Genomic DNA, 12,368 nt, shown 5'->3' on the forward strand with positions numbered 1-12,368 from the left:
CATGCTATGCTGCTCAAGTCTCCCATAAATTGGAAGGAAAATTATGTGGGGTCCACAAGAAAGCAAAAGACAAAAAGAAAAAGAGGAAGCATAATTTAATACGTGAATTGAATTTGTGAATGAAACAAATTCATGGGAGACCCGGTTGCTGTTGAAGTAAATAATGGAAATAAAAGGCGTGTTGAATTGTCTTTTGTTCTCTTGTTTCTTCGGTGTACACACGGCTTCTTTTTCTATATATTGAGGGAGCAGAGAGGAGTTGGTACAAATTTAATGTGTAATTGTACAAATTTTCAGGTTTTGTTGGGGTTTTTCAGTTAGAGAAAATTAAATGTATAAATTTTCTACATAATGAATTTTCTCTCTTTTTTGACAACACCCGTGATTTCCCTTCAGTTTTGAAGTTTTACACGTAAATTCTTGTGTTAAGATTGTTGCATTTTTCTATTTCGATTTCCCTTTTGTTTGTGTGATATTTCTGTCGAGGAGAATGTTGGAAAAATTTCCCGACACTAATTGACATCAAAAGACCAAATGCAGAACAGCTAACCAGAAGATGGAGGCCCACGCAACAGCTGTTCTGTTTATTCAATCCGAAATCATTTTCTTCGTCAAGTATTTTTATTTTATAGATCCAATGTGGAAAATATGTCTCACTGCTATTTTCCCCCTTTGATGTTTGTGTTGTTTCTTGCTCCAACCATCTCAAGGATCATCATTCCATGGCTATAAACATGAGACTTATGTGAAACTCCTCCAAAGTTTCTGTTAAAATCTCTAGTTTTCTCAGTCATTCAAATACGTTACTTGACTTGGAAATTCAGACTCCACCTAATTAAACAAAACAACACTTAAAAAAGGACTTGGACTTGTTAACCTGGCTGTACGTCAAAGACTTGAAAAAGTCACAATGGTATTTTTGGTTGGAATTATTTTCTGCTTCTTAAGATGTCCCCAATAGGACCCGACCAGTAGAAGACACATCAAAGCTAAAGCTCCTGCATTATATATATGTACACAACCTGTTATAAATTGAGTGAAATTATAAAGGACAATTTAAGCCCTCATATTAGGTGTCATTGATTCAACAACCCAATTCATACAGAATCCGGAGAAGACACCAATTGAACATCAGCGGTCTTCAACAAAACAACATCATCCATTCACATGACCTGCCAATTTGGAAGTTTGAAGGAAACATGTGTGATTTTTAGTCATTTGGAAAGACTCACCAGAGCCAGAGCCAGAGCCAGAGCCAGAGCCAGAGCCAGAGCGATGACAACCAAACAAGAGCTTCTGTCATTCACAAATGAAAGCTTATTGTTACGTTGGGTGAGAATGTTGCAGATATGAAGTACAAGATAGATTCTCGATTATGTTAAGGCATTGCATGTGAAGATTATAGCTCCCCAAATACTTCCATCTTTTTGTGATTTTTCATTTGTAATTTTGACTGATCACTCTGTAAAAGCATGGAGATGCCCGGGAAGGTGCCTGCAACTCGCATGCTAGTTTCTACTAAAAGCTCAAACTGATAAATAATATTTGCTTAGCAAAAAGCTTAGTTAATTTGAGCTGAGTGTTGACCATCATCAGCGCCAGCGGGTTGAGTTTGGATCTTAGAACGAAAACAAAGTAACATATTCATATATGGGTTTTATACTAAAAAGATTTTGATCACCCAACAGACACCAAAAATTACGAACCTCCTCGATCATTATAGAAACATAACATGAAAGCGCATGCATGCAATATAATTCATCTGAAAAAATTAAACCTGTTCAATCTTCCACACATATATAGCTATATATATATATATATATTATATGATGCAATGATCTATCTAGCTAGTAAGAATTCGTTTCTCTCGACGGCTTCTGTAGAACAAATATATAATGGATGCAGAATTTTTCCGCTATATATCTAAAACCTTATCAGCTCCGAGAAGAATGAAAACAATAAAGAAGATATCTGAAAACAATAAAGAAGATATCAACACTACAGAATACTATAAACTCAAGCTCATGACACTAAGGGTGAATCTTAATCTTTTATATGCAAACTGGGATGTTCCACATTAACAGTATCAGATCCCAACAATACTTATAAAACAATATTTCATGATGATAAGAGGAAAAGATTTCATGCATACCCTCCTAGTTATCGTCACACCTTAAATGATTAGGTCTATCATGACAGAAGCCGATGAACTGCGATGAAGGAGTGATGTTGTTTCGACAATTCCCGCCATCAGGTTGTCCAACTCCATTTTCAATAAGTTCAGCAAGAGTATCTTCTTCAACACAGGAACTTCAACTTGTATTCAACCGACGGGGCACACATTTGTTGTCACAAAACTGATGAGCTGAAAGACTCAAATAGCAGTGATCTTGCAGGAGAAGCTGCGAAAGGTCGTGGTGGGATTTGCAACTTGTCTATGCTTCCCTTTAACATATCTAAGACCTCACTAATGTTAGGCCTCTGCGAAGGATCGGTTTGTATGCACCACAGACCCACCAAGACCATCTTCCTTGCAGCTTCATTTTCCAATTCAGTCATGACATCATCATTCAATCCGAAATCATTTTCTTCCTCGAGTCTTTTATAGATCCAATGTGGAAAATATGTCTCACTGCTATTTTCCCCTTTGATGTTTGTGTTGTTTCTCGCTCCAACCATCTCAAGGATCATCATTCCATAGCTATAAACATCTGACTTGTGTGAAACTCCTCCAAAGTTTCTGCTAAACAATTCTGGAGGCAATGTATCCGATGGTGCCTCTAGCCTCGAGGACTGACACAATACTTTCTTTCTTAATGCAGAGTTTTGCTAACCCAAAATCAGAGATCTTCGGACAAAAGTCTTCGTCTAAAAGAATGTTGTGAGGCTTTATGTCGAAATGCAGAATCCTGGTCTTGCAGCCTCTGTGCAAGTACTCGAGCCCTTGAGCAATCTCGATTGCAATTCGGAACATATTTTCCCATCCCAAAAAATGGTGATTGGTATTTGTGTTACTCTTGTTATATATAAACTTTTCGAGAGACCCATTGGACACAAATTCGTATATGAGGGCTCTCTTGCTTCCTTCTAAACAGAATCCCAAAAGAGTGACAATGTTGACATGGGAAGTTCTGCCAATACTCAAAACCTCATTCACAAAGTCTTGTCCAGTCCCTTTTGTAGTGTTCAAAACCTTCACTGCAACAAGACAACCGTCGAGTAGTTTTCCTTTGTAGACGCAGCCATAACCCCCCTGTCCTAGTTTTTCTTTCAAAGAGCAGGTGATCTTCTTTATATCTGAGAAACTATATCTCTTCAGAGGTGAAGGACCACAATCGTTAATAATTGCCTCAAGTTCTTGATCATCTTTATTTGATAGGATCTTTCGTTTAATGTTGCGGCAAATAAGTATCATGCTGCAAATAATGGCTAGGCTTCCAAAAGTGGCACCAATTCCTGTTTAAAGAAGATTTAAGAATTTGAAGCAGTCCCTCCTGATTCATATTCTAATTGAATTGGAGGAAGGAAAGAAACTTAAAACTTTGTGAGGCATGAGTACATGACTCACCTATACCAAGCTGCAGCTTCCATCTCGATCGATCTATGTATGAAAAAATCGAATAAAAAAAATCAAGGAAAAAGAGTTGGAAAAGAAATCACATCCCTAACCTAATCATATTATAATCACATTTTAACCCTCAAACAAATATGAAATTCATCAATAAAAACGAATATTTATTTGGCACATATAATATATCAACTAAACTAATGACAGGATCTAGCTAGTAAAGACAATAACAATTTCTATCAAACTGTTTTTGCAACTAAACGCTCATCTGTCAAGAAGGAAATGAATTAATATACTGACTGAAGAAGAAGATCTGGGAACACTATAACGTCAGTACTATCGGTAGATTGTACTTTGAAAATTGGAATGAATGCTTATGGTGGAACAGATCCCGAAAATGATCTGAGAAATAAGATTTTTCATACGTACGTACCTGTGTCATCATCACACCTTAAACCATGATGTCCATCATGACAGAAGCATATGAACTGCGATGCAGGATATGAAGCACTCAAGTTGGTTCCACATTTCCCACCAGATCCCACGCAAGTATTACACAGTATCTCAGTAAAGTAGTTCACACCAAAAGGTTCTTTCAAAGCCTCATCAAGTTGTCCGACTCCATTTTGAATAACTTCATCAACAATCTCTTTTTCAACAGCAACTTTAACTTGAATATTACAAGCACTGCTATCATTGAATCCAGCTCCACCAAGCAATATATCGTGACCGTAGAACGCATCCCTCTCTCTTCCACCGACGGGGCATGAGAAATTATTGCTTGAAAGAGAGGAATAAGGGGTGGTGGTGCAGTTGTAAAACAGGGTTAAGTTCTGTACAGTGGAAGAGTAATTAAATGGATAAGCCAGAGGTTCGCCCCCGAATGTTGAAGGACATCTCTCTCTGGATCTGGATATTTTGATTGAATGAGAAAAATTATTTATATCGACCACCTGGTATTCATGTTGATTGACGAATATAGTGGTGGTTCCATTGCCAAGACATTTGAGCTCAAACAGTTGGTGACCACACTTTTGAGGTCGACCATTGCCCCAGAAAGGATAACTAATGTTCACCAATTCTCCACAATTGAAATCATGAACATTGCAGTCTAAGAAGTCTTCATCTCCCTCAGCACAAGCAAGGATGAAGATGAAGAAGAAGAAGAAGATGATGATGATGGTGAAAGAATAAGATTGGTTCATTGTTGGTGGGGAGAGAGAGAGAACAGAGATGGTAATAAGTGTTTGAGATTGTTGTATCATTCTCAAGGAAATGTAAGAGATAGGAAGGTCTGCTTTTGGTTCCTCAAAGTCAAATAATAATGTAAACAGAGAATAGTTCCATCTTTTGTCTTGGCTGAGAAAATTCGGCTACCAATGAGAGATGCAGAAAATTCTACACCAAGGCCAATGCACGTAGTCACCAAACAAGACTAATAAGAGTTCAGTTCTTTCACCCTCTATTTATCGCTTGAAAGGATTAGCTGAAGTTACAGCGAAGTGATAGTCTTGGTCCACGAAGTTTATTAGATCGTCATCAGCACAAGCAAGTCCGAAGATGAAGATGGAGAAGGGGAAAAAAAAAAAAAAAAAAAGACTGGTTCATTGCTGTTGATGAAACAGAGATACTCCAGATTTATGGGTCAGATTTTTCAAGGACATGAAGGAGATGAGGAGGTGAGTTTTGGTTTGACAGGAAAATTCGACTTCAAATAATTTTTAGATTTAGAAAATCCTTCAGAAGAGTGTTGAATTTAATGATCAAACATGAAGTTAGGTGTTGAATATTGGTGCCCAAAGGCCCAGCTTTGGTTGCTTTGGGCTAGGGCTGGCCCAAGGGCTACATATACACATTTGATTTGACACCCCACACAACCCAAAATGGAGGCACTAGGTAAAAAATGGAGGAACTATTTAGAATACCATATGCTAGAATATCTATCATCCGAAGAGAAAGTAGCAGAACCTAGTTGTAAATTAGAGAAACATCAAGAATTCTACCTCTCTCAATCTAATAATCGTGAGAAACTGTTAATCTAGATTACCTACCTAAAAAAAAAAAAAGAGTAGGGAAAATCTTGTTCTAAAACTGCTCAAGGATCAATCTGAAAATGGTTAATTCAAAAATGATGCAGTCATGGCTGGTCCTGAGATTAGGCCAAACCATGACACAACCAAATGACGCATCATTGTCAAATACTCATTGTGAGTGTAAAGATAAAGAATCTGTGGTTACTTCTGCTGCAGAATTAGAGAGATATCTACCAGTAAAGGAGAGGGATATTCTGAGAAAACTATACCAATAAAACAATCATTTTTTAATCTATTAATTGATAGAAAGATTAAAAAAAAAAATCAATTGAATGAACTTAGAATGCCCCCAATACCACCAGTAGAAGACACATCAAAGCTAAAGCTCCTAGGTTATATACACATCCTATTATAAAACAGGAACTCTCAAACACTCAATTCAGGTTTTAGCACTTGTTGCAATTGAGTGAAAAGAGAAAGGAAAATTCAAGCATTCATATCAGGTGTCGTTCATTCACTAACCCAATTCATACAGAATCTGGAGAAGATGTCAATTGAACACCAGCAGTCTTCAACAAAACAACATCATCTGCTGGAATATCCATTTCCTCTGCCTTCTTAGCACTGTAGACATCACTTTGTATATTTTGTAGACTCTCGGACACTTCTACCATGGAGGGTCTCATTTCCTTACAACTTTGAAGGCACTGATATGCCAACTCTGCCACTGCCGTTATCATTTTCCTTACTGACGGATCTGTTTCAAACCCCAGAGAAGAATCTACAAGTTCGTGCAATGCTCGGTTTTGAATCTTGTCAATAGCCATATTTGACAGATTAATCTCGTGACGGTGTCTGGTAATATCAACAGCGGGCATTGATGATATCAGCTCAATCAAGACCACTCCAAAGCTAAACACGTCACTCTTACTAGTCAGCTGATAGCACTGATGATACTCTGGATCCACATAACCAGGAGTCCCTTGAGGAGCAGTCGAAACATGGGTGACATCTGTTGGGAAAAGTCGTGAGAGTCCGAAATCTGCAACCTTGACATCGAAATTGTTGTCAAGAAGAATGTTGTTTGTTTTTACGTCGCGATGGATTACATCAGTGGCATGGAGATATCTCAATGCACTTGCAGTCTCAATAGCAATCTTCAATCGAATAGGCCAATGAAGTTCGGTGGGTTTAGCACGTTCTCCATGAAGATGATCAGCAACAGTGCCATTTGGAACATATTCATACACGAGGAGGAGTTCACGACAACGACGAGAGGTGCACCCATAAAGTGAAACAAGATGATGGTGGCGCAAATGAGCTAAGATTTCAACTTCATTCAAGAATTGTTCAACTCTCTTGTAATTGTTTTCATATAAGCGCTTTACTGCAACAACACGACCATCTCTGAGTTTGCCTGTACAAGTTGACAGAGAACATCCTCAAAAATTGATTCGGAATGAGTAGAAGGTCAAGCTAGTAAGGCTGTTCTATGTTTCATACCTTTATAGACTGTGCCAAAGCCTCCATCCCCAAGTTCCTTGGCTTCATCAAAATTGTTGGTGGCCTCTTCAAGTTCAGAATAGCTGAATGTATGGACTCCTAAGAATTTATCTCCCTTATCATGATCTTTCACTGATAAGGGATAGGAAGAGATGTTTCGAGAGAGCAAATATAAAGAAGGAGAATTTTGTTTTCTGATGTGGCGTAGATAGAAGTAGAATATGGTGCACATAATGGCTACGCTGCCAAAAGAGGCACCAACTCCTGTTTAAAGAAGATTAAGAATTTTAAGCAGTCCTGATCCATACTGAATTGGAGAAAGCAGAGAAAATCAAACTTTATGAAGCATGAGTGCATGACTTACCTATGCCAACCTTCAGCTTCCATCTCGATTGATCTACGACAAAATCAATTAAAAATGAGCCATTACTAGAGCATTCAAGACATCAAGAAAAAGAGTGGGAAACGAAATCACATCCCTAACCTAATCATATAAACACAAATCAAATTCAATAATACAAGAAAATGTATGTGATGGCTTGTACAAGCCAGCCACATTGTTTCATTATTTAGCTCGACAAAGAATATTGTGATGCGATCACAATTAAGTACTAATTTACAGAAAGTCATCCTTTGAATGCTATTCTTCACCTTTCCTGTCTCCATATTGATCTTCCATTGCTTCAATATCTGAAGTTTGTTGTGATTTGGATATTTATTGGAGTTTGAGAAGAAGAGGAGATTAACAACAATGATTTATGCTAATCAGGGATAACTTATGCTCCTTCAATAAATATTCAATGCCATGACGATATAATTGCTTATGCTAAATCCTTGAAGCCTTTGATAAGGCAACCTAAAGAAAAATAAAAAAATGAAAATGCCTCATGAAGACTTTATGGGTCATGGTTATACCTAATCATGACATTAGAAATATCGTGCAGACAATACAATTCTAAACTTTAACCAAACTAACGAGATATTATGCAGAAAAAAGAAAATCCTATCTTAAATACAACATTCATGTCCACCAGTTACTCTAGTTAAACCCAATTGCTAGTATAGAATTTTATGAAAGTCTGTTAATTTGCTACGGAAAATTGATATGGTGTATTCTGGGTTTAATAAGAGACAAAAGCTACCTACTTCTCTTGGTCAAGGGTTGACTGGGAACCATCAACAGTCCAATACAGACAATTCATAATCATCAACTCTTCCCTGGTGGACCATTGACTTGTTCAAAACGAACATTGGACGGCCAAAGCCTAAAGAATAAATATGCCAACCACATCTTGTGGGGACTCACAAAGTCAGTTTCTTTAATCCTTCATATACAAATTTGATGGAAATATTGATCAAACAAATAAATTCATCAATAAAAGTTGTTTCATCTCAAACAAATATCACAAATATTTGGCACATATAATATAGCTACTAATGACAGCATCTAGCTAGCAAGACCTTCAGTCTCACAACACAATTTTAAGAAACTGTTTTTGCAACTAAAAGCTCATCTGTCAAGAAAGAAATGAATATAATGAAGAAGATAGGGACACTACAACGTTAGCAGGTAGATTGTACTTTGAATAGGAATGAATGGTGAAATAGATGGATTCTAACCATATTAGATGCGAAAATGATTTGAGAAATAAGATTTTGAGGGAACCATGATGAGTGAAAAAGATTTCATGCATACCCTTGTCATCATCACACCTTAAACGATGATGCCCGTCGTGACAGAAGCATATGAACTGCGATACAGGCGATGAAGAACTCAAGTTGGTTCCACAATTCCCACCAGATCCCACACAAGAATCACATAGTACATAAGTAAAGTAGTTCACACCAAAAGGTTCCTTCAAAGCCTCGTCAAGTTGTCCAACTCCATTTTGAATAAGTTCATCAAGAATCTCTTCTTCAACAGGAACTTTAACTTGAATATTACAAGCAGTATCATTGAATCCAGCACCGCCAAACAATATATCATGACCGTAGAATGCATCCCTCTCTGTTCCACCGACGGGGCATAAGAAATTATTGCTTGAAAGAGAGGAATAAGGGGTGGTGGTGCAGTTGTAAAACAGGGTTAAGTTCTGTACAGTGTTAGAGTAATTAAATGTATAGGCCACAGTTTCACCCCCGAATGTTGAAGGACATCTCTCTCTGGGTCTGGATATTTTGATTGAATGAGAAAAGTTATTTATACCGACCACCTGGTATTCATGTTGATTGATGAATATAGTGGTAGTTCCATTGCTAAGACATTTGAGCTCAAACAGTCGGTGACCACACTTTTGAGGTCGACCATTGCCCCAGAAAGGATAACTAATGTTCACCAATTCTCCACAATTGAAATCATGAAAACTGCAGTCTAAGAAGTCTTGATCTTCCTCAGCACAAGCAAGGATGAAGAAGAAAAGGATGGTGAAAGAACAACATTGGTTCATTGTTGGTGGTGAAACAGAGAGAAGACAGAGACGGTCAAGATTTAAGTTTTAACAAGTGTTTTGGTATATATTTTAACAAGTGTTTGAGATTGTTGAATCATTTTCAAGTAAATGTAGGAGGTAGGAAGGTCTGCTTTTGGTTTCTCAAATAATAGTGTAAAGAAAGAGTAGTGCTATCTTCTTTTTTTGACTAGAAAATTCGGCTACCAATGAGAGATCCAGAAAATTGAAAATTCTACACGAAGGCCATTTGACTTGTACTTTAAATGACAAAACATGAGAAATTATATGGCCATGGCGGCCAATACACATAATCACCAAACATGACTAATAATAGTCCTTTCATCCTCTATTTATAAATTAAAAGGACTTGCTGAAGTTACAGCGAAGTAACATATTCAAGCACAACATGATGCAGACCACTGAGGCATTTTAACAAACACCTTTAACGCGGTGCTAGTACACAAGATTTTTAAGACGAACAAAGTAAAATTTAACCTAAATGGTCACAAACTCCACAAGACGTAAAATTTCAACACAACAAGCATCGTCATTAGAATAGCAATACAATATCTAAATCGGTAAAATACTGCGCTGTCAATACGAAGTACTAAAAACTCCAACTAGAAAAATGACACTTGGCCAAGAGAGAGCCTTACCCATTTCCCATTTAGTAGTTTTATGTATGGTATGTATGTACGAATGAACGAATGATAATTTTGGAATAGAATAATATACAATGTAATATATTTCTCGGTGCTCTGTTTCTAGTCTTTTGGATAGGGATTGTTTCCATGTTCAATGAAAGGTTACGACTTGGCTTCGGGTGTTGTTTCTTGAAGATGGTTTTTTTAGTGCTAAAATATGGTTGTGCGGAGAGAGACCTCTGACTCTGAGGGATTATTTGGTAACTATACCAAATAAAAATGGTATTGGTCTTGTTATTTCACTCTTGCTGCCAGTAGTTTTACGAATCCCAATATTTTTTCTTTTTTTTTTTTTATCCCAACTATGACGCACATTTATATAGATCATGTGAGGCATGTGAAGCCCACGATTTCACATGATGTGCGTCATTTCAGCATTTTAAATAGTTGAGACAAAAAACATGAAATCCTGGTATTTTTACTATTACCAGTGACCCACTTGCGCAAAGTATAGCGTCCCTCAAAATCTAAAAACATACCCATACCTAAACCCAAGGGAAAACCCTACCCCAACTCTCTCAGTGGGATTTGAAGTCCTAGCCTCCTAGGAAATGTCCAGATTTAACCCACAGTGTGTACATATAATACAATCAAAACTCTTAATACTCATATGAACTCCAAACTTACGTTTTTAAGATATGGTTCCATCCATATATACAAATCATTCACTAACATCATACTCTTTCTTTCTTTTTTCCCTTGTGTATTGTAAAATTTCTCAATTTCATAGGAGTTGATGAAAGATGGTTAAGAAGATGCAAACATACCTTTCACAATTGCGATTGTAGGTTCATTTGCAGGACTTTCAGGCTCTAGTGGGCTTGGGCAGGCCTCTGAATAAGCTTGGTCAGGACAAAAGCAACTGAACTCTTCAGTTGTAGAGTTATATCCACATCTCCCACCAGACTTAACACACTCTGAACACTTGTCTTGATCTATAATCCAGCTCACCTCAAATCCTTCATTGATAATTTGACTAACACTCAGGGCATATGCAACAAACCTTTTCACAGCATTCATCAAAACTGGAACAACAACACTCACATTGCACCTCCCCTCTTCGCTTCCATTCCCTTGAATCTCCAAGGTCGTGAAGTACGCTTCTCGAGAAGGACATTGAAATTCATTCTCTGAATGAGATTGTGATGGTTCACAATTGTACAACAGCGTGGCGATCTCATCGTTGGATGTGTAAATGAATAGGGAATCATTTAAGGTGGTGTTAACGTAGCGATTCGGACAAATGCTGTCTAGGAAATCTGTCCTTGCCAGTTTCAAGACTTTTGAAGGTAGATCCAACCCCATGACTTTGTACTTGAAAGACATGATATCTATCAGGACGGTACTATTTTCCTTGTGCTGATCATCACAATCAATCTTGAATCCTGGATGCCCGCAATACTCTGGCTGGTCATTCCCCCAAAAAGGGTAGCTGATTGTGACATTTCCACAGTCAAATGGCGTGCACTTGTCGTAGCGTTCGTCGACACCATAAACGAAAGCTGGAGTGGACACAGAGAAGATGAGTGCAACAAAGATGGGAAATTTTGAGAATCTCATCAGCAACAGCAATGGATGTTTGGCTGATGAGAAAGTTTGAAGCACTCCATGTATCCGATAAAACAGTTGATATGTAGAGGTTGATTAATTTAAAAACAAGTGATTGGAATAGAATCTTGAGAGATTGAAAAGTTGACTAATAAAATATGAAGACAAATGAGATTTTTTTTGATACAGATTGCTAGAGCTTCCTATCCCCTATCCTATTAAAAAGTCCAGCTCTGTTAAGCTTGACTTGATGCTTAGATTAGATAGATATTCAGTAGTCACCTTCCCTGAGTACTAATTGAACCACAAATTCTTTTAGTATAATCTAATTGTGGGTTTCAAAGAGTATTGGGTCTTGCTTTCTTTTCAATTTCAATAACTGGAGTCAAATAATCTTTTGCCTAATTTTTTACAACTTGGCTTATCAACTTGTTCATTGACTTGGAAGCCAAGGGCTTTTGAGGTTTTTTAATTTTTTTTTTCAGTGCATTGTTGAAATGATATGGATAAATTGTTGGTTTTTCATTAAAGAATACTGGAGGTGACTTGCAATTGTAAAAGA

At 37.3% G+C, this 12,368-nt stretch overlaps 2 protein-coding genes and 1 pseudogene across 2 annotated transcripts; all 3 read right to left on the minus strand.

The window, feature by feature from the left end:
- Positions 1 to 1,972: 1,972 nt before the first annotated feature.
- LOC120016096 lies at positions 1,973 to 5,121 on the minus strand (annotated as a pseudogene).
- A 746-nt stretch (positions 5,122 to 5,867) lies between these two features.
- LOC120016095 (LEAF RUST 10 DISEASE-RESISTANCE LOCUS RECEPTOR-LIKE PROTEIN KINASE-like 1.2) lies at positions 5,868 to 12,025 on the minus strand. Its single transcript, XM_038868692.1, has 4 exons — positions 11,026 to 12,025; positions 7,469 to 7,501; positions 7,105 to 7,368; positions 5,868 to 7,018 (listed from the first exon to the last, which is right to left on the minus strand). The coding sequence occupies exons 1-4, from the start codon at positions 11,816 to 11,818 to the stop codon at positions 6,129 to 6,131; spliced, it is 1,980 nt and encodes a 659-aa protein (XP_038724620.1). The 5' UTR covers positions 11,819 to 12,025; the 3' UTR covers positions 5,868 to 6,128.
- On the minus strand, positions 8,473 to 10,148 carry LOC120016097 (LEAF RUST 10 DISEASE-RESISTANCE LOCUS RECEPTOR-LIKE PROTEIN KINASE-like 2.7). The gene has a single exon (XM_038868694.1). It carries the CDS (start codon positions 9,549 to 9,551, stop codon positions 8,622 to 8,624), a length of 930 nt encoding a protein of 309 aa, XP_038724622.1. The 5' UTR covers positions 9,552 to 10,148; the 3' UTR covers positions 8,473 to 8,621.
- Positions 12,026 to 12,368: the final 343 nt, after the last annotated feature.

Source organism: Tripterygium wilfordii, chromosome 15 (assembly GCF_013401445.1).
Source record: "Tripterygium wilfordii isolate XIE 37 chromosome 15, ASM1340144v1, whole genome shotgun sequence".
Classification (NCBI taxonomy): domain Eukaryota; kingdom Viridiplantae; phylum Streptophyta; class Magnoliopsida; order Celastrales; family Celastraceae; genus Tripterygium; species Tripterygium wilfordii.